Consider the following 21,861-nt stretch of genomic DNA (forward strand, 5'->3'; position numbering starts at 1 on the left):
TTCCGGATGCGTTACTTCGTATACAGGAAGATTGCGTGTCTACGAACCAAGTTGTGGATATCGTTATTAGGCTAAAGTGTCAACAATGGTGGTGGAATAGCAGACAATTGGACACATGTCGATAGGTGTAAATGTAACATGTTGCAATAGACGAGAGTAATGGACCATTTGTCTGCCAGGCGATGAGAGCCAAAGTTGCGCCGAACAGAAAGGGATCTTTCATTTGACTGTTGCGAAGCTATGGGAAATCTGTAGATATGATCATAATTCCTCGAGGGGGGCTGAGCTTGTGTCTCGCCGCTTTTGTCACAAGTTAAAGAACTTGGAAAATGAACCACCGGTTCCACTCGAGAGGGGCTTTTACAAAGGCCTTGGTATGAACACTCTGGTAAGAACGAGTTGAATGATTTAATACGATGTTTGAACTCATAGAAAATATGGATACAATTCAAGGTGTGCACCTTCAACCCTAAGTCGCCTCTTATTGCGCCCATGCAGCTATTCCGCCGCTGGCTTTGCCTGCTCAGCCTGAGCCTTCCTCTGCTGGTTTGGTTCGGACATGTGATCACACGGGACGACTCAGAGTCTGCTGTGCGGAGCCCAGGGCTGAAAGGCTACACGAGGATCAGCTCCGGTTGGATGAGTCAGGTGAGTGGATGTAGGAGCCAAGTCAGGGTCACAGCAGGGAGTTCTGGGTCAGCTGGCTTACTGGTTGATGATGACCGTGAAAACTGGTTTGGACCCACATGCAATAACACCGTTTTATCAGTTGCTTTCAGATATTATATCTTCCATTTACACTGAGTTGTGTTTTTGCATTTGACGTGCTGCTCAATTAAATGCACAACATTTCAAATGAGTGCTGATATGGTCCCACTGTACAGCACCATCTCTTCTTTGGAACTGTTAGATGCTGTTTGCTCGACAATTCGAGGCCTCTTTTGTTGTGTTTTTTTTTTTTTTTTTTTACAATTCATGAAATGATGTGAGCAGTTACTGTGGTTGGCTTGCAAGCAGGACAGTTCAGCACCCAGGCTGTTTAATTACAGAGCAATGCTGCTGTATTACATGGAGAATGTTATCTGGAATCCAGATGGCAGAATATGCAAAATCAGGATAAGTTACCAATGGCATGTGCACTAATAAACTCCAGCTTAACATCAGTATCTGCCTATTTTAAGCTTGTTGACTGTAATCGGTCTATTGACAAATAGGATAACATCAACTGATCGCAGTTGGTAATATTTATCTGGTGTTTCCTGCTTATGTGCATTAAAGGGATAGTTTGCCTCTTTTGACATGAAGCTGTAGGACATCCCATATTAGCAATATCATTTATTAGATTTGACTTACCCCCCGCTGCGTCCTGTGAGCCGAGTTCCAGCCTTGGTTTGGCGTTGACGAAGGTAGTCCGGCTAGTTGGCTGAGGCTTAAAAAGTAAAGCGTTTTGCTTCTCAAAATGAAATGCGTTCAAAAGAGTAATACATTTCCAAAACAAAATTGTTCATCCAGAAAAAGTCAGACTTCACAATCGCTTGGCGCTATTTTCTCTCTACCTTCATATCAATGCGTTCAGCCACCTGCCAATAGCTGCACCTGTTACAGTGTTTACTGCTCGGTCTGCGCTTCGGTCTGCACGGTCTACACAGCATTGCAGTGATACGAAGGGAGAGAAAATAGTGCCAAGCGACTGTGAGGACTTTTTCAAGTCAATCGAATTGCCAACCTTCCGGTTATTGGACGACCCACTCTTACCACTGAGCCACGGCCGCCCTTTAGGGGTAATTCTAAAGTAGTGTGTGTTTTAATTTGCATTTGTGGATGCAGTGACAAACTGCATTGGTTTTCAGTGGTTTTCAGACGTGTTCCTTAGTCAATATAGTAATTTCCACCGCAGTATCTTGTCAGTTTTTAACACTGTTTGCCATCTCAGTCTTTAACAGTTTCATCAGATGACAGCTGGTTATAATCGGTATAATTTGCTACATACAGACAAGCTCTCCTGGAGTTTTTGAATCATACTGAAATGACCAGGTGTACCTTATAGTCAGACATATTAATACATATTTCAAAACACTCATATCTTGTTTTGTTTTTTCCTCTCTCCTTTACAGCTTCTGGACATTCACTGCGGTCAGTGTGCCTTGGTTTCCAGCTCCGGTCAAATGCTTGGAGCTGGTGCTGGAGAGGAGATCGACAAAATAGGATGTGTGATCCGGATGAACAATGCGCCCACAAAAGGATACGAAAAAGATGTTGGGAGCCGCACTACTGTTCGAGTTGTGTCCCACACCAGTGTTCCCCTGCTGGTAAAAAATGAGAAGTATTACTTCCATCAGTCAGCAAACACAACATATGTGTTTTGGGGTCCTGAGAGGAACATGAGGCAAGATGGGAAAGGACACATCTTCAATGTCCTCCTGAAGATGGCGATAAAGTATCCAAAAGTCAGAATATATGCTGTGACCAGAGACAAGGTCCAGTACTGCGACAGTGTCTTTCAGAATGAAACGGGGAAAAACAGGTACAGTATGGGCTTAACGTCTCAGTTTGATAAACAAATTGTGGTAATTATGTTTAATGTGAAGTGAAAAAAGACATGACACAATCTACAACTGTTACTTAATGCCCCTCGTCTCTGTTAAAAGGCCAAAAGGAAAACAGCTTTAATCTTTCACTGAAGTCCAAATTCAGAGGATAAATGTTGTTTATGAAAAACAAAAAAAACACCTACTATCAACCTGCAACACTAAAGGGCCTCATGGTCTCAGAAACAACCAAGAAACTGGCACGAAGAAAGCAACCCTTAAGACCAACAGGGCCAGAGGACAACATGTGACCCTAGTTCATGACATGGGTGGCTATCTGGAAGTTGCCACAGCTTTGCATCAGCACAAGCCAAGACACTCTGGCCTGCCCCCAAAGTCCCACAGACTCGTGAACTGTGTGCCACTCTCCTTCGTATCCTGTCAGGATCTAAGACCACACTAACTTAAAGAGATTAGCCATGAGAATCCATCAGTGAACCTGCAGGATCTCCAATTCATGTGGGAAGGTGAGGGGACAGGCACAAACAGTACGAGGCCAGCATCAAAGGAAGGATTGAAGAATGGAGGTGGGCCAGGGCAGGGAGTTTTTTTCAGGGAAGATTTGCAGCACGGTTCTGCAACCACATGTGATGCAATGGAATTACTCCAGAGCAACTAACTGGGAATGTGGATTTTAGGCAGTACATCAGGGGGAGAAATGGAATAAATAGCAGCACAAGGTGGCAGGGAGATGTTCCTGATCACCACTGGAAGATGTTTGAGGGTGAAAATTGATGACCAGTCACCCTCCATCCTGCTGACTCTGCAGCTGAGCCGCTGGGAACCATCACAGGTCAAAGACGCATACAACATGGCAGGAGAGCCTCCTAACTCTATACTGTAAAGTCATCTCTGGAAGTGGGTCTGTTTCAATACAGCCTCAGTGATTTTTCTGCTTTACGCCTTCACTGTTTTGAAATGGTATGATGGCACTTAAAAACTGACCTAGTGTCAGTTTCCTTGGTAACCGATTAAAATATGGTAGGTTGTTAGCTCGATTTTTTTCATTGGAAGCTCAAGAACAAGCTGGAGAAATCTTAAGTTAAACAAAGTATTTATTGGTGGTCACATGTGAAGTATAGCGGCGCTGGACTCGGAGTGACAGAGCTCTCGCAGGACATCCGTCAGACCGAGCACCGATTTCCGGGAAACATTTCATATTTTTATGACACTTTATTTCACAAAGGTTGGACTCACACTCGACAGAGTATAATTGGACATGAGCAGGTTAAACTCTGTCTTCGTCATGTTCTTTGGATAAGCCAAACAATGTGTGTGTGGGAATGTTGATTTAAGCGTGCATCTGCTTTCCCAGGCTAATTGTTTTGTCTCGCTATGCTTGGATCATTTAAGGTCATATATTGTGTGCATAGTGGAAAAGTACAAACTAGGCACATGGACTATTTAGTATGCATTCATAATGTCTAAGAACAAAGCCAATTTTAACAGGTGTTTCCCTTGAACTCTCACACTATGGTCCTATAGGAATAAAGGCAAGGCAAGGCAATTTTATTTATAGAGCACAATTCATACACAGGGCAATTCAAAGTGCTTTACAGCTACATAAAATCACAAGAAGGCAATAAAACCATTAAAAATGAATAAAAAAATAAAGGAAAGAAATTAAAAAAGAAAGAAATTTGAAACCCATTAAAATAATCATTAAGTAATTAAAAAGTGAAGAGTGCAGATAAAATACTTTCAGGTGTCATATGCACAGCTAAATAGAACTGTTTTCAGCCTGGATTTAAACATTGTCAGAGTTGAGGCCTGTCTCACATCTTCTGGAAGACTGTTCCAGATTTTAGGGGCATAAAACTGAAACGCAGCCTCACCTTGTTTAGTCCTGACTCTGGGCACCAGCAGGAGACCCCTCCCTGAGGTTCTCAGAGCCCGAGTTGGTTCATATGGCTCTAACATGTCAGAGATGTACTTTGGCGCTTGACCGTGAAGAGACTTGTACACAAGCAGAGCTGTTTTAAAGTCAATTCTCTGAGCGACAGGAAGCCAGTGCAGAGACCTGAGCACTGGACTAATATGGTCGTATTTCCTGGTTCTAGTCAGGACTCGAGCAGCAGTGTTCTGGATGTACTGCAGCTGTCTTACAGCCTGTTTAGAGCCCAGTGAGCAGGCCGTTACAGTAGTCTAACCTGCTGGAGACAAACGCATGGATCAGTCTCTCTAAGTCTGGTTTAGACACTATTCCTTTGATTCTGGCAATGTTTTTTAGATGGTAAAAAGCTGCTGATGTTACAGATTTAATGTGGCTGTTAAAGTTCAGGTCTGAGTCCAATATTACCCCGAGATTTCTAACTTGATAGTTAGGTTTTAGAGAGAGAGTCTCAAGGTGACTGATAACACTTTCTCTTTGTTTCTGTGGGCCACAAACAATGATTTCAGTTTTGTCTGAGTTTAGCTGGAGGAAATTGTTTTGCATCCACACACTGATCTGTTCGATGCAGCGACACAGTGTATCTACAGGCCCCGTGTTCTCCTGCCGTCAGTGACATGTAGAGTGTCATCTGCATAATTGTAGTAGGACACATTATAGCTGCGTATTAGCTGGCCTAGTGGAAGCATGTACAGATTGAACAATACGGGTCCCAGGATTGACCCCTGGGGAACCCCACAGGTCATAGCCATTTGGTCTGAGACACAGTTACCAATTTCAACAAAATATTTCCTGTCCTCCAGATAGGACTTGAACCAGTTTAAAGCACGACCAGAGATTCCCACCCAGTCTTCTAACCTCTGTAATAAGATCGCATGGTCAACTGTGTCAAAGGCAGCACTCAGGTCCAGCAGAACTAAGACTGTGACTCTACTTGCATCTGTGTTCAGGCGGATGTCATTTGTCACCTTGATCAGAGCTGTCTCAGTGCTGTGGTGGGGCCTAAAGCCTGATTGGAAAGTATCAAAAGCATTGTTAGACAGGAGAAAGTCACTAAGCTGTTGGTATAATAAAGACAAAAGTCATAGACAATTTCATATTTTCAAGATACCCCAAAAGATACTTTGAAATGTCAAACTTCCCTTAAAAAAATTATTATTGTCTAAACCTTCCTTTAAAAAAAAAAAAAAAAAAAGGATTATCGTCTACTGGAAATGCCAAAATGAAATTTTTAAAAATTCTACCGGCTGGCTCCACTCCAGGCGACACCTTTCCAGATGGTTTGTGGGGGGTGAGCTTGCTCATTGTGATGAGCAGTTTAATACCTCAGTGTCGCCGACATCAAAACACAAACTCAAAAATAAAGTAAGAAAAAGAATAATTTCATGACGATGTCAACAAAAGTTGTAAATGTATACATCATTATTTGAAATTGAATTATATGAATAAAGTATTTTTCTATTCTATTCTATCAGCTTTAGAAAAGTGTAACCTGATACGTTGAGTGTACAATGACTATACTGTAATGCAGTTTTAGGATATCATTTAGTAATTTTACATCTTTTTTTATATATCTCTCTCTCTGTCAGAATGAAAACGGGGGCTTTTCTCAGCACTGGATTCTTCACAATGATTCTGGCCATGGATATGTGCGACAGCATCAGTGTTTATGGAATGATCGACAACAACTACTGCAAGTGAGGCGTTTAAGATTTACATTCAAGCTCCAAATATATTTTTATACCCATCCCTAAAAGCCTTGACCTCTGGTGCTTATCTCCTCTTGACAGCCGTGCCAATCGCAGCGCTGTTCCTTACCATTACTACGAGAAAAACCGAATCGATGAGTGCAGGATGTACAAGGTCCACGAGCACACACAGCGCGGAGGTCACCGCTTCATCACTGAGAAGGCCATCTATGGTAAATGGGCAACACGCCACAAGATCGAGTTTAAACACCCCTTCTGGATCCTCTGAGGAAAGAAATCCTGAAAATAAGAAGATGCTTGCCTTCTGGATTTGAATCATGTTCACTTAAGACGTTTGTGTTTCCTAATCAGGAACTTAATGAGTCATCTGAAGCACAACTGATGGGAAATGTTTTTCTTTTTAAATACAAAAGAGCTACATGTGCTCAATATGTTACCTGCAACAATCGATGTTTAAGATTTCCCAGCATTTTCCTAGTAACACACAGAGTGCACTCTCAGTCTCTCTGGATATTTTTGCTGGATATACCCAAACATCAGTATGGATACAGGTAAAGCATATTAATACCCAAAAGTAAACATTCAATTCATGCCAAAGCTGGCAACCTTTAATTTCTTAGTACCTGTGCCTTGACTTTTGGTCTTTTACTGCACAATGCTTTATTTTAAGCTCCAATTTGCCTGTATAATTTAAAGTAACAAGACAGTATGCACCTTTCTCTTTGAGACAGCAAGTTCATGATACAGGGCTGAGGTTAGCAGTTGTTTTCAGGGTTGTCTAATGATGCATTAGATATTCAGAACATCAAAAGTTGCTCAGTTTGAACTGAAAGTAGCAGAGATGCTGTGGCATTCTTGCTTAAAAATATGCTTGTACACAAATTGTTTGATTAACTTTCATTGCAAGACTAATTTAATAATCCGGCAATTTTTTCTTTGAGCTCTCTCTGTTATTGCTACTCTCTTGGTCAGTATTTTGTCTCAGAACTTGACGTCTCGTCCAGTAAAAAGTCGAGTTCAAAGCAGAAACCTAAAAGCTTGTTTGTTTCTTAAAAGTCTCTTGTGGCACATTTTGGTTTGATGACCTTTTTTCTTTTTTTTTTTTTTCTGGCTATCAAACCCAAAACAGATAAACACACTGGTTTTTTTTTAGTTTTTCTTTTACGTTTGATAGTTATGTGTTATGCTACATCGTTTGGCCTTATTGCGACGCAGCCAGTTAGTGTTAATAAAGGGGAAGAGAAGTCGGGTTTTATTTGAACATTTACACGTGTTAATGTGAACAGGGCTCTGATGGTGTCAGATGCGAGCTGAGAGCAAGGTTATAGCTGTTACAAGTGGTTGATGTGTTCTCTAACCTACTGTCATCACCCCACATACCCTCATACCCTCAAAGCCATCTCCTTTACCACAGACAGGATTTTGGATTTGGACTGACGCAACACATTGAATACAATTAGAACGGGAACAGAAAACCAAACAGGTCTGTGCTAAATATGTGCTGGTTGTGACAGTAATGGAGACCCCCAGGAGACCACTCTCTGTTAAGTTTTAGCTTTAATTTGAAACAGTTGCTCAATCAGTTGTCACAGAAACAAAATAGTAATGTCAAATCTACTCTACACTATGATCGGGTTTGGTGCATAAGTTTTCTCTGAAGTCATCTTGCATTGGGAGCTGAAATGCGGCCTACCCAAATGCGGAATTTCACCATGTTCGGTTTTCACTCTGAATGTAATAGGCTGAATTATATTGAAACAAATGGATTTATTTTTTTCTAAGTGTCCCCTTTCAAATGGTTTAACCTTTATATTTTTCTACCTGTTTACAATTTAAAACAAAGCACTGCCTTCTCAGTTAAATGTTGTTGTTTGTTTTTTTTGTGACTAATTCCAAAGACTGTACCAGTATTTGCACTACTGAGCAAGTACATCTCAAGTATGACTCGTTTTTCATTGTGTGTTAGTAATGTCAAGTAGTCTGCATCTATTCAATACAAAGTAAAAACTTGAATGTAAACTTGGGCAGTGGCCACTGTGTCTACATGAATAAATCTGCTGTTGAATACATCCTGTTTGAGGGTATGTTTGTGACTTTGAGGCTGTAAATAAAGAGTCTTTGTGTCTGTCCTTTCTAGAGTCAAATCTGTTCTTGTGGATTCAGTTAGATGTTTGGCACATTCTTACTCTACCCACACAAGTGTTTTATTACTAACTGATGATTTTTTTTCAGGACATTGTTAACATGTCTGAACTACTTTACTGAATCACTTTCTTGTTAACTTTGTTTTGTATGTGTTCAGGTGGGAAAGATCCTGATATCATTGTCGTTTGTACCCAACATCAACAGTAGTAGGAACTAAATCAGGCTCACTGATCGCATCTGTACGGCCTCTGAAAGTTTACTTTAGTTTCATTTGTTAAAAATTTTGAAAGCAAGTTATTGAAGGGCTCTATGCAAATTTGAAGCTGCCGTCCAATGCCATCTTCCAACTGGTTCATGTGATGGATTCTGCTTAAAAAAAAGAGAAAACCCCATGAAATTACAAGATATTTTTAAATGAAGAAAATCTGTGACATGAGCTGGGATAGTTAGATGAGAATATGTGGCCTCAATAAACAACATTATACTTCCATCAAACAGCCGCTGAGAAAGCAGAGAAAATAATGAATTATGAAAGTGTTTGGGATGTGTTTCAATTGAGAGAATCGTATCATATTATATCAGGATATTGACGCTTCTACTGCAATGATTAAAGAAATCTATAACGTGTGGCTTTCAGATAAGTAAGGACACAAATACATAATATGCAAAAAAAAAAAAAAAACTATTATAGTTGTGGCAGAATTCAAATGAACTATGAACTGGAGGCTGGTTTAGCGGGCATGGCATGCAGTTCCTTCAGCTGCCATTTAAGCACATGTCCAGGGTTTAAAGTTGTTGTGCGCATTCAGCGGCCGTGGCGGCACAAACCTTCCTGTTTACTAGGAACTCTCCGCGTGCTGCGGTAGGAGAACGCGAGGATGACGTCAGCAAGTGGCGCAGGAAGATGGGGGACGAGAAAGACCAGGGAGACATCAGACGGACACCACGAACACCATGACAGGGTAAGCCAGGACCCACACCGGGCTCTGCCAACACCCTCTCGCAAATGTGGAAGTGGATTTTATCAGAGTCACGTAGGCAGGGATGCGTTTGGGAGGAACTAACGGCTCAGAAAGGCAGGGTAACGGTCGGCGAGCGGCCGGCTGCGCAAGATGGGGTTTCTTACAAAATGTTTACATTTCGCTGCTTTGAATTTCCACGACGTTTGGTAACTCCGAGATTAAAAATACCAAGCGTTTAAATGAGTGTGATTAGACTGCTAAAGCTGTCACTGAATGTAAATACACGGCTTTATCGCCAGGAACGCTACTAAAGGAGTTGATGCTGATATATCTTTTCCCTCTAGGTATGATGACAGATAGTCACAGGCTGTGTGTCGGTACTGATCAGAAAGTATGGGGCCCCAGATCAATGGCAAGGTAAGAGACAGAACCAGAGGAGGGTGTGGCACAATGACCAGTTTCCCTTAATCATCATCATCATCATCATCATCATCATAAATAGAAATGCCAAGAGGAGCACATCCTCTATTTAGCATTTACACGCACCTGAAACATGGGCAGTGGAGGCTGGTGGATAAGCAAATTATGACAAATGCTGCTCTTGCAATGACATAATGTGCTGTAAACTATTATTTAATGCATATATTTCAAAATATTAATCTCGTTAAAAACCGTGCTTTAAGATGAAGTAATCTGCCTAAACTTAAAGCACTTTTCAAAACAGAACTTAGAAATATTTTACGATAAAGCCATGAAAACACAAATCACCTTTATATACACCAAGTAAAGAACAAGAAGCAAGAGAATACAAAACCAAAGTAAATAAATATATACCGGGAGGGTGATTGGGTGAGTGTAGGGAAGTGAGTAAATAAGGAACAGTGAACAGGACTGTGTTTGAATTTTTAGCATCAAATTGGTCTGCTCCTTCTGCATTTAACTGTACTTGTACATTGACAATAAAGATATCCATCTCTATACATTGTAATCTGTAGACCAGGGGTCTGGTGGATAAGACAAACAGATAAATAAAATCACCTCCTGTCATTTAGATACGAGTTATTTCCCCTGGCTTTGTTGAAAAATGCCGTGGCGTTAAAGAAAGATGACAGAAGGAATTTGTCAGGACTTAGAAAAGAGGACTGCGCTGCAGTGAGCTCAGCTGTGATGTGGGTCCGCAGCGCTGAAACTACATTTCTTCAATAAATACTCTACAAAAAGAGCATTAGATCCTTCATCATATAAAATGAAATGTTACTGTCAAGGTTGATCGTTTAAAAAAAAGAAAGAAAAATGCAGAGAAATAAAAGCATACTGTTGTCACGGGCTGGTGGAATAGTTAGCGTTACTGGATAAATAGAATCGAGTGTCACTTTGAGAGTTTCGGCTCCAAGGAGTTGTGCGACGGACTTGTCTCATTTCTTTCACAAAGGATGCTCCTGCGATTCCTTTTCGAAAGGATATTACAAAGGAAGCACTGAAGCCCCTCACTATTCAGAGAATTGAGACTGCTCCGATCATGGAACACACAACATAGTTTCACTCGGAACATAAAGTCGCATAAATTGATCGAATCCTTGCTTGAACTGCCAGAAAAACTGTTCATCTTTTCTCAGTTAATACCCTGTGAATTTTACTGGGGGAAAAAAAAAAGTATAAAGTGGCTCAAAGTTAATATGTTCCAAGTATTCAGTGTGTAAATACCTCATATTGGTGTTTAAATAGATATTATCCACCATTGCTTTTTACACTGCAGAGTCAGCAGAGCCACAGGGTGGTGATCTTTGTAGCCATCTTCCTCCTGATGACACTCCTCATCCTCTACGGCTCCAACAATGTCAACGAAAGCATCTACCCTCCGTTCCACATGGCAGTAAATAAAGCCATCAAGCCTACCGACCTCAAGACATGGTCCGGGAAAGACGGCTACGTGCCAGTTTACGGGAACAAAGTAAGTTGTGCAACAAACTAAAAAGAACTTGAGGAAGACGGGGTCTTTTTCGCAAGAGCTGGCACACAAGTTTGCATGTAAATGTTGCTGTGAGTAGGGGTGGAGATGTAGCAGATGAAGCAGAGCTGTGTTGAATGTTAAACTGCCACAGCGATTAAATACTGTATGTAGGCAGAAATTGTTGTTGTGAAATTCTTGTTTTGTTGTGGAGAAAAAGGAGTCGGACTCGTCGGCTCAGCCTCTTATGGGGAATTTATTGAACAGACCGTCACAGAGACATGTACATTTCAGCATGCACGGAAATTCCCAATGACCTCAGTTTGTGACAACCTCTTATACCCTTCGCTATCATTCTGTGCGTACGTGGCCCAAACTCAATCTTTATTCCGCACCTGCTGTCCAAGGCTGGCGCCTCATCTCCGCCATCAGCTAGAGAGAGCTCATCCTAACCTCAAGCAATATGTATGGTTCGAGCAACAACAAGGCACAATGTGTAACTCGAGCAGTGTCAGGGCTCTGCTCTCCCACAGTTTGCAAGCTTCTTTTCACTCGTTACCGCTACATAAAGAGACTGACGTCTGGATTAAAGCCCCTTGTAGATGCATGCATGAACAGCTGCTGACGCCACGGATGTTGCTGTTGTTTTAATTGGTTCCCCGTCTGCTTGGAGGAGCTACATACGAAAACAGCAATCTGTGAACGAGTTAGCTTCTAAAAGTGTATCCCAAAAGGAACATGAATGTTTGAGTCAAATTACAGACGTGACCAAAAACATAAAAAAAAAAAAAAAAAAAAAAAAAAAAAGCCTGAACTTTCAACCCTTTCAATGAGTGGCTCTGTTACGCTTGAGGGAAGCATTTTGCTGGTTCAGTGCAAGTTCGCTGCAACTCGTTCTTCTGAATGGTCATCTTTATTCTGTGATGTAATAACTAGGTCATGACAGGAGGGGCCTCTTCCAGGATAACAGTATTTCCATACACACAGGGGTTTGATGGGAGTGTAAACAATGTGAATTCCTTGCTTTTGCTTTGTTAGCGCCTCGAGAACTCGAGCCGGAGTTTTACAGATGTGCTAGAAAATACTCGCGACCATCATCGAAGCACACCAAACGAGGGAATACCTTTTGGAAGAATGGTGCTCATCCCAGCAGAAGTAATCCAGAGACTTGTAGATTAAGTGTGATGGAGCACTGAAGCGGTTCTGGTGGTTAGCTGTGGTCTGACATCCTCCTAATCTCAGCAAGAAATCTGCAGTGAACATAGCAGAGTTAATAACTCTTTCCACACTCTCTTTACTGTTTAACTCAGTTTGTTTAAACATTACATTCAAATTAAGATCCCACAGAATGAACAGTCTCTAGGGATGGGTTAATTGAGCTCAACTTACTGTCTGCAGACTTGTGTTTGTACGACCGTGCTTCTGACGTTAAGATTTACTCAAAGGCTTAATGTTTCCTTTCCTTTTCAGAGTATGACTCTACACTGTCATGAATGCGCGCTGGTGACGAGCTCCAGCCACGTCCTGGGTAGTCGAGCAGGGAATGAGATCGACCAAGCGGAGTGCGTGATTCGGATGAACGACGCCCCCACTTTGGGGTACGAGTCCGATGTTGGGAACCGGACCACTTTGAGGGTCATAGCCCACGCCAGTGTGTTTCGGGTGGTGCGAAGGCCAAATGAGTTTCTGCACCAAACAGACAGCAACTCTACGATCATATTCTGGGGACCCCCGAATAAGATTGGGAAGGATGCTAAAGGAACCTTGTACAGATTGATCCAGAGAGTCAGCATGACCTACCGCAACTTATCTTTTTTCAGTATCGCACAGAACAAGATGCGTAAATTTGACAATCTGTTCCACAGAGAGACGGGACGAGATAGGTGAGCGCTAAGGGAGCTGGTGTCATCTTCTAATTACATCTTATTGTGAATCAGTCCTGTCTTTGTCAACTTTCACATTCACAATCTCTGCTTTCCTTTTGTTTTTTTTCCCCCCTTCTGCTCAGACAAAAATCTCACTCGTGGTTGAGCACAGGCTGGTTCACAATGGTCATAGCCATTGAGATGTGCGATAACATAAAAGTGTATGGCATGGTTCCACCAAATTACTGTGGGTGAGTATAATCATGACGCCGTAAAACAAATCAACCCAAAACACATCATCCCACGATTGCAAATCGCAGAGAAATTCTCAATCTAACTTGTAACTAATCATATCAAAGTCGTATTTTATCCAGGAAAAAACCTGGATCCAAGAAGATGCTGTACCACTACTACAAACCCAGGGGGCCCGATGAATGTCAAATGTACATACAGAACGAGAGCGGACGAAGAGGAAACCACCATCGCTTCATCACGGAGAAACATGTGTTTTCACGCTGGGCAAAGCAGTACAACATCACATTCACTAACCCCAACTGGTGAGAGCGACCAAGAGAGCTCTCTGTACAACAAGGCCTGAACAAGCACAAACAGGCTGGAGGTCACATCCCCAAAAGGAGACTTCATGAATGAACGGTGGCTGTGTTCAAGGCCTGTCACGCAGGTGAAGATGCATTTGGAAAACTTTGATATCGGAGCGAAGGATTTAGATGACGCGTGGGGATGTTTTCTGTTGCAGACGAGTAAAGCTGCGCAGTGCTGAGGTCTGTGGAACATCTATAAGCCACACTGACTCGTGGGAGCTGTTCGACAAGTGTTTTTGTAAATAGTAAAAAAAAAAAAAAAGAAGAATTTAGGTTTTTTACATCTTTCTATTTTATTATGCATTAATAATGTAGTGATGCACATGTGCATGTCGAAGGGGGATCTTTTCAGCAAGCGCTTTTAATCAGATATGTGTGGCCTACAAAATACTGTTTTGAGGAGTTTTTTTTGTCCATTACACGAAGGTCATGTTGTACAGTTTCTGTTGCCAAAGCCAACAAATAACTAATCCAGCCTACGAGCCGTCCATACTGGGGCCTTAACAGCCAGCAAAGCAGTATCATTGCGTACAGGATCGGTTTCAAATCTTTCAGTTTCTGAACCAATACCTAAACAGCTGATCAAATAGGAATATTTAATATGAAGTCGCTACTACATCATTAATGCCATTGTCATTGAAACATATACCCCTTTACATCGAGTTTAAATTTAGAGCATGCTTTTCAGATTGTTCACAAAATGCACCAAGGTCACGTTACTTGATCTTGGACCTGTACAAATTAAAGGTGAAAGCTCAGTTGGATGAGAAAAAAGGATGCAGTTTATTCTTTTTAACCATGTTGCCTTTTTCCAAGTAATCTATCCTTAAACGTAATTGTTAAGAGTATCTGTACTCAGGAGAGGCTACTCTCACACCATCTAGTTTAGTTCTATTACATCATTTGTCAACATTGAATAGAAATAAAGTCCATGAACTGTGCTGACTGTTGTTTGAACATGATTAAAATACCTGCTGCTTCTACGGAGGACACACAGGAGCCTGATATACTCACTTATATCAAAAATGAAGTAGAGTATCAGGACCAGCTCAAACTCCAAGATCAAAACATATAGCTGATTCAACAGTTTACAAAGGACACATTTTCTCAGGACTGTTCTAATAGATAGCGGCATCTAATTTTAAAACCTTTTCACAAAGACACGTGGACGTCACCCAGAAAAGAATGTTGCAGGTCCCATTTAACTGGCAACTGGGAAAATAAGGCATTAATTTAAGGGGTAGATGCGTGCTGTATTCATTCCAACTTAAGTGATGGAACCACGAAGACAATCAGAACTGTAACTTTAGTCGTCACCGACTACAAAACAATTCAGATGCCAAACAGTAGATGGACGACTTTCCCTTCATACATACATGTTTGAACTACCAGCTCAGAAAACTAAAACCCACAAGCTCCCTTTATTTTGTCCGTGTTGTGTTGCTTTTCACAGTTCTTTTAGGAATCCTTTGGTTTGAATAAAAAATGGTTTTGTGCTTTAAATAAAACAATAATCTCGGTTAGTTAAGGCATGAACATCTGTATTTAAATGTGTACAGTTTAGAAACAAAGTCAGAATTAGGACTGGGTAACACTTACAAAAACCTGAAACACCAGTATTGATCGCCCGGTGTTCGCGTGATGCGTTTTTAACAAGAGGCAAAGCTAAAAACTCCAGTTATGACCAATAAACAACATGATGACATCCATCTGTTATATGAATTATTTGAAACTTCATTTGTTTACTTTGACACGTAACTAATTCTTTAATGAACCGCTGGAAACGTCTGGAAAAACTGCTGTGATCTTTGGTCTCAGCCCTGCCATAGAAATAAGGATGGCCTCCTGTTGACATGAGAAGAGAAATAATTGCATTAATACACCAGTGAGCCTAACAAAGAAGTGTCACAGCATTTTACTGACACAGACGGCATCAGATTATTTAGTCAGACGCTGCTTCTTGAGCTGCATTTGAATGCGTGTTCTCACCTCAGTTCGAATGGTCCTGCTGCCCTGACCAGGGCATGTGTTGAGGTAAAGGTCAAACAGAACACTGGGGTCAGTCACCTCCAGGTTTTGGTCAGCATCTAAACTGGCTTCCAAACCCTGAAGACCTCCAAAAACAATCAAGAGATGCCTGAAGAGGACAAAAAAAATTCCTTTCAGTTATGAAAACTGAATTTGCTCCTCATGCCAGCAAATACATGCTCAACACCTCAATTTAGCACGTAAGCATGGCGTTGTCTAATCGGCTCGAAACCTACTTGAATGGTGACAGTGTTGCTTGGTCCAGGCTGCTGCCTTTCTCTGAGGTGCCAATGGTCAGATCGTATCCATCTTTGTGTGGACTTTCTGTGAACACCGAACCTGTATCGACAAAACCCAGCAGCAGTGAGGATGAGGCGAACACAGGCGGGAAAGTCCCACAGTGGACTCTTACATCACAAGACGTTGTGTAGATCCAAACACGACTGACATGGCAAGGTAGTCCAAAGTGAATCCCACTGAGTAGTGGGAGAGTACAAAGAGAACGGGAGACCTACTGAGACAAGATGCCAGACGGACAGTGTAGCCCCAGTAAAGTCCTCCTTGAGTTCTCGGCACATGAGGAGCCACGACGACACCTTTGTACAGTCTGAAATCTGCTGAGACAAATCGACTCACGCTCAACTGATGTCATATAAAGAATAAAAGAAAATTAAATACTGAGAAGTCTGATGGAGAATACTACCTTGATTCTGGCTCTTATTGAGCTGTACTGTGACTCGTAGGCCTGCCTGTAATTGCTTATCAATGCGGACATCCTGTGGAAGCAGATGGACACGTGAAGCTTCTATTCTCTGACAATAGTGACAACATAGTAAAAACAGCAGGGCTGCCTGTTGAGTGATGCTCACCTTCCTCATTCCACAGTTGACTAATGAGCCTTTTCCTTGTTTGGGCGGCTTGTTGAGGACAATCCCTTCCCGGTATTCAGACTCTTCATCTATCCTCATGTGATGAGGACTGTCGAGAGGGTTGAGCAAACCTTGCAGAAAAAACACATGGGTTCAACTGAAAAAGTATCTTCTTTTTAACTCATTTTATATCATCAAACATGTGGTATTTAAACAGCACCCTCTGTTTTTAGATTAAAAACAAACGATAATGTTGGTTAACAAACACTGCAGCTGCTGCGAGGTAAAAGAATTTGAAATTTGAACTATTCTAATGCTGCACATATGATTTTTTTTAAATAAATCAAATTTATTTATATAGCACATTTCATGTACAAAACAATTCAAAGTGCTTTACATAAAATAAAAGCATTGCAGCAGGGAGTGGAAGAAGCATTAAAAATACATAAAAGAATATAAAGAGAAACAATTAAAATAATTTAAATGAATTTAAAAACGAGCAACAGTCAAGATAAATTAAAAGATAGCGTGCAGATTTCCTGCATAGACACATGAGAAAAGAAATGTTTTTAACCTGGATTTAAAAATGTCTACATTTGGTGAAAGTTTAATCTCCACTGGAAGTTTGTTCCACTTGTTCGCAGCATAACAGCTAAATGCTGCTTCTCCATGTTTAGTCTGGACTCTGGACTGGACCAGCTGACCTGAGTCCTTGGATCTAAGAGCTCTGCTGGGTTTATATTCTCTGAACATATCACAGATGTATTTTGGGCCTAAACCGTTTAATAAATAAAGCAATGCTTGTAGTTTGACAGGATTAATTACATAGCAGCCGAAGCAGTTGCAGTCAAGCTACAGCCGTAGTTCCACTTGGCCAGTTTATTGGACCTTTATTGGTCTTTGTCCCAGTATACATGTACAGGAGCAGAATCGAGTTATTGAGTAATTCTGTCCAACGCTGCGATGCTGTGCAGACACGTTCGAGACACTCTACCACTACCTCTATCACAGGAGATCATCGTACACGCGAGCACAGCCAAATTCACTTCGCTGACGACGTCCTTAAGTCACATGAATGGGGATTTTTGTCAGATAATGCTGTGGTTATAAAAATCAGGATTTAATTAGAGTGAAGCAACAGAAATGCTTTGAGTGACCACGAGCTGACAAACTCAATGGTCTGATTTTCAGGCACAAATTCTGACACGTTTAGCGGTTGGACACAGGAAACAAAAAGATGGGACACTGGAGCATGTGCAGACAAACGGGGCCAATTGAAGTTTAGTTGAGATATGCAAGAGAGATTCAATCCCCAACTGCATTATCTGGGTCTGTTAGTCCAGTTTTGGTTTCAATTTCAGTCAAGTCTCTTTCACATATCCACATTACAGTAGAAGAAGAAAAAAAAAAAAAAAAAAGAAGCCGTACATGTTAACATGCCGCTGCTCCTCTTTGTAAACTCAAACAGAGGAGGATCAGCACCCCATTACTGTGTCCTTGCACACATCAAGCCGACATCAAAGATCCCGCTGAGTGACGATGGCGCCATTTTATAGAGCGGCGCTTTGTCTGTTTTGGTGGGATTAGCAAGACCTTTTCTGCCAATATTGTGTAAAAGTGCTTACTGAAGTTCAGCTCCAACTTAAACATTTATTTCTCAGAATTAAAAACCCAGTAAGTAAAACATCATGTATCAGAATTTAAAACCTGTTTGAGTAAAGAGATGTACATGTCAATGAAATGTGGATTTTTGTCAAATTACCTGCGTACTGTAAATCTTTATGGACTGGGAAAAACCACTTGCGCAGATACCTGGTGGAGAAGATCAGCTTCAATCTCAATTTGATACAATGCAGCAATGATACAGATAGTGTTGATCTGTACAATCATACTTACTGTGGACATTCCACATACTGAAGTATTCTGGCAAGCTGAATGCAAGCCTGGCCCTTTCTCCCAACACCTTTAAATTCTCCTTCAACGCTCCTGTGAAGAAAAAAAAAAAAAAAAAAAAAACAATCTAAATCTCTTTGGTGTCTGACAGAGTGTTTATGTCCAAGTTCTGCCTCTCTGTTAACTTACTTGACATCTTCCCCTTGCTCGTCAAACACAACGATCTCATCGACACTGAACACGACGCAGGCTCGAGCGATCTGTCCCGCCAGGTACGTACGGAGTTCAGGGGACTGAGCGTTGTCCAAAACAGAGCCTGGCAGCGCTACGCTCACCGTGTAAGCCCGACCTGAGAGACACAGGTTGCTCATCAAAGCGCTCCCTTTACAGTAACATAAGCTGACAACATTCCAGAAAATGATGAGCATGTTACCTGTTTTGCTCTGGTTTTCCTCGTGTTTTGTGCTCTCCGCAGCCTCTTGCTGTTTCTGCTTTTCCAATTGTTTGAGGACTTTGGCTTTTTTCCATTGCTTATTTTTCTCTTTTACTGTTAAAGAGGGAATCATTTTTGACCATGTTAAAAAATTGTTGTTTATAATTACACAGTATTTCATTCATGCTTAATAATAGTAATTGTTCCAGAGTAATCATTTTTATGTTCTAATTGTTCAACAACGAGCCCTGCAGGTTTCTCCGATACTCTCTCTTCACACTTTATTTACCGTATAACATCATTTTCCCTGTATCATGTGGTTTAATGCGTATTTTGGATAACAATTCAATAATAATTTCAACCCATTATCAGGATCCATCTTTGAGTATTTGCAATTTTCTTCATCTTATGCAACAGTAAACTGAAAAAATACAGTTAGGTTTGTAAACATTTGGACAATTAGCGTTATTACGCCTGTTTACCAAACCATTTTTAGGATAAAGTTATGTGAATGGAGGAATTGGTAGAGAGGTGAATGAATTACAGCTCTTTAACATGAAAATCAAATCCTTCATGGGACTAATAGTGATTGGACAGCTGACTCAAAAGCTCTTTTATGGATAGCTGTGGCTTGTTAACTTCCTTATAAGATAAACAGGTAAAAGGTCTCGGATTAAGAAAACTCTCCAACAGGAAGGCATTGTCAAAGTCTACCATAAAAGGGACAAATCATTTTTGAGCCAAGAACAAATATCACCAAAAAACATGTTACAAATCCAGATTAAACTAAAATCAACCAATATCAGAAAGACAGGAAAAAAAAACACTAAAGTAGGGAGGATAGTTGGATCGACCAATGAGCCAAAGTATACAGGCTCACCTGTAACATGGAGTCTGATGCAGTCTGATGATATGACTTAGTGTCGACTGACATCCAAAAGGACGTTTTGCGTGGAAATTTTACATGTGGAAAATGGCCTAACTTACTAACAAATAAATTCTGATGTCAATCCAGGTTTGGAACTTAAACTTAAAATGACTTAAAATGGCTTCGCAAGGGCGATAACTCGTTATACTGTAATGTGCGTGGGTTCAAAACTGAAGGCGACCATTGGCTGTAAATTAATATGAAAAATGATAACTGAACATTTTATTTATGGCGTTTTAAATCTGTTCAAATCTTAACCACAACGTATTGAGGAGCTGTAGTGTTGAGGAGCTATAGTGTCTAAATGTTCCCTTCAGTTTGGATGTAAACATTCTTAAAGTCTTAACTTTAAGCCCATAATCTATAAAAACACCTGAAACTTGAATTTATGATGCTGAGAATATTTAAAAACATGTGCTTCATTGACCTTGTTGGAGCCACTAAACTAAAATGCAGTTATATATATAAAGTGCAACAATAAATTCCCCTCAACATATATAGAAATGTAGCTGTTAGCTCAGTGCAGCTAGGTTAGCTTAGGTACTCACACTCTGCCTTCCTTTTCTTCCAGCGAACCGCCTCTTCGGGCTGTAAAACAGCAAGAGGAACATTACAACATGTGCGGATACAGGTACACGAACAATGACATGATTAACAATTACACAAAACTACCTGAGAGGCGTCAGGTTTGATTTTCATCACTGCACCGTCGGTAGACATTGTTTCACGTACCAACACGTGAAGTGTATTTACTTCCGGTGTGACTTCCGCATTTCAAACATAAAGTCGGTGAGGATATTTAAAATAACAAATAATTAAAGATATCTGACATTTTCACACTAACGAAATAAAAGTACACACATCACTTCTCTCCAATGAAGTGATGTAAGTAACATCAGGTGCTTATGGGATCGTAAATTCATTTAAAAAAAAAAAGCAAAATCCCCACTATGTACAGTAAATTACGTAATTAGTAAAAGCTTTTATGCTTATTTTATGTTTTGTCATTTGTCTTTATATGCCCACGTTATCAGTATGTTTATATTTCCACACGCATTTTCTTTTTGTGACAACCTTTTCATCTGAGTTTAAAAAAAAATCAAATATTTGCCTTTGGTACCGGAGGCCAAACTGACTTCATGCAATGTATATCTATACCACAAGAGGGCGACAAATCAAAAATAAAGAGTCCGCTTTCTTAACAGCAGATATTAGTTACATTACAGTTGAACTGATCATGAATCAAGAACATATTTCCAATCATGATCATGATAAAAAAGTGAACGTTCACTCAACACCATACATGTGTAACTGTGCTGTCCACACAGTGACGTAAACACTAGATAATGAGAGAGAATGAGCTTTTTACTGTCAGACTGTGTTGACTAAAGTTAGGACAGAAAACAACAGACGAGAAAGAGAAAATAGGGAGCCTGCAGGGAAATCCTGCCCCACAGCTGAAAGTTTGTCCTTTAAACAGAGAAGTTTCAGTATGTTTCTTTTCTCACCACACTGTGAAGAATCAGAGCTGAATGAGTTCAGGCGTTGATGCTGACCAGTGTGTCCTCAGCAGGTGAAGGTAAAAGGTCTCTGAGAGCAGTTGATAGAAGAATAAGTGAAAGTTTGTTTCATTACACCCAGTGTCCCAAAGTTGAGAGAGGACGCTCCCCGTGGCAGCTGCCGCCGTTCATCCTCCAACTGTTGAGCAAGGCTCCTCTGTTCTTATATGATAAAAGCTGCTAAGATTTATTATCAGGCATCAGATGCATCATATTTCTGCATGTGCAGCTTATTGGGATCAGATGAGAGTTAAACATCATTTGTTAGGAGACTTAGAATAAAAACTATTCAAATACTACATGAAAAAAATAAAATGACAGGTTATTCCATGTTTATGTTTATTAGTGCAACACTGAATTGTTGTACTTCTTGTTGTAAATGATGTTGTCAGATTGGTAAATAAAATGGACTCTTTATATAGTCTTTATATAGAAAGAGGA

The 21,861-nt window shown here is 40.7% G+C and overlaps 3 protein-coding genes across 5 annotated transcripts; 2 read left to right on the forward strand and 1 right to left on the reverse strand.

Moving 5' to 3' along the window:
• Nucleotides 1-26: 26 nt before the first annotated feature.
• Nucleotides 27-8,257, forward strand: st6galnac4 (ST6 (alpha-N-acetyl-neuraminyl-2,3-beta-galactosyl-1,3)-N-acetylgalactosaminide alpha-2,6-sialyltransferase 4). 2 transcript variants are annotated; one of them, XM_075456003.1, is made up of 5 exons: nucleotides 27-388; nucleotides 499-648; nucleotides 2,115-2,524; nucleotides 6,069-6,176; nucleotides 6,270-8,257. In XM_075456003.1, exons 1-5 carry the CDS (start codon nucleotides 377-379, stop codon nucleotides 6,454-6,456), a joined length of 867 nt encoding a protein of 288 aa, XP_075312118.1. In that variant the 5' UTR covers nucleotides 27-376; the 3' UTR covers nucleotides 6,457-8,257. The 2 variants fall into 2 exon arrangements, with proteins under 2 accessions (XP_075312118.1, XP_075312117.1); XM_075456002.1 differs by having other exon boundaries at nucleotides 6,069-6,172.
• An 886-nt stretch (nucleotides 8,258-9,143) lies between these two features.
• st6galnac6 (ST6 (alpha-N-acetyl-neuraminyl-2,3-beta-galactosyl-1,3)-N-acetylgalactosaminide alpha-2,6-sialyltransferase 6) lies at nucleotides 9,144-14,651 on the forward strand. Of its 2 annotated transcripts, none has more exons than XM_075455493.1 (6): nucleotides 9,144-9,295; nucleotides 9,640-9,712; nucleotides 11,052-11,246; nucleotides 12,714-13,126; nucleotides 13,252-13,359; nucleotides 13,483-14,651. In XM_075455493.1, the coding sequence occupies exons 2-6, from the start codon at nucleotides 9,689-9,691 to the stop codon at nucleotides 13,667-13,669; spliced, it is 927 nt and encodes a 308-aa protein (XP_075311608.1). In that variant the 5' UTR covers nucleotides 9,144-9,295; nucleotides 9,640-9,688; the 3' UTR covers nucleotides 13,670-14,651. The 2 variants fall into 2 exon arrangements, with proteins under 2 accessions (XP_075311608.1, XP_075311607.1); XM_075455492.1 differs by having other exon boundaries at nucleotides 9,145-9,295; nucleotides 13,468-14,651.
• On the reverse strand, nucleotides 14,329-20,617 carry spout1 (SPOUT domain containing methyltransferase 1). Its single transcript, XM_075455490.1, has 12 exons — nucleotides 20,534-20,617; nucleotides 20,410-20,449; nucleotides 18,934-19,047; nucleotides 18,690-18,849; nucleotides 18,504-18,593; nucleotides 18,370-18,419; nucleotides 16,608-16,738; nucleotides 16,442-16,514; nucleotides 16,254-16,352; nucleotides 15,975-16,077; nucleotides 15,700-15,847; nucleotides 14,329-15,555 (listed from the first exon to the last, which is right to left on the reverse strand). The coding sequence occupies exons 1-12, from the start codon at nucleotides 20,579-20,581 to the stop codon at nucleotides 15,469-15,471; spliced, it is 1,143 nt and encodes a 380-aa protein (XP_075311605.1). The 5' UTR covers nucleotides 20,582-20,617; the 3' UTR covers nucleotides 14,329-15,468.
• Nucleotides 20,618-21,861: the final 1,244 nt, after the last annotated feature.

This window comes from Odontesthes bonariensis, chromosome 22 (genome assembly GCF_027942865.1).
Source record: "Odontesthes bonariensis isolate fOdoBon6 chromosome 22, fOdoBon6.hap1, whole genome shotgun sequence".
Lineage (NCBI taxonomy): Eukaryota > Metazoa > Chordata > Actinopteri > Atheriniformes > Atherinopsidae > Odontesthes > Odontesthes bonariensis.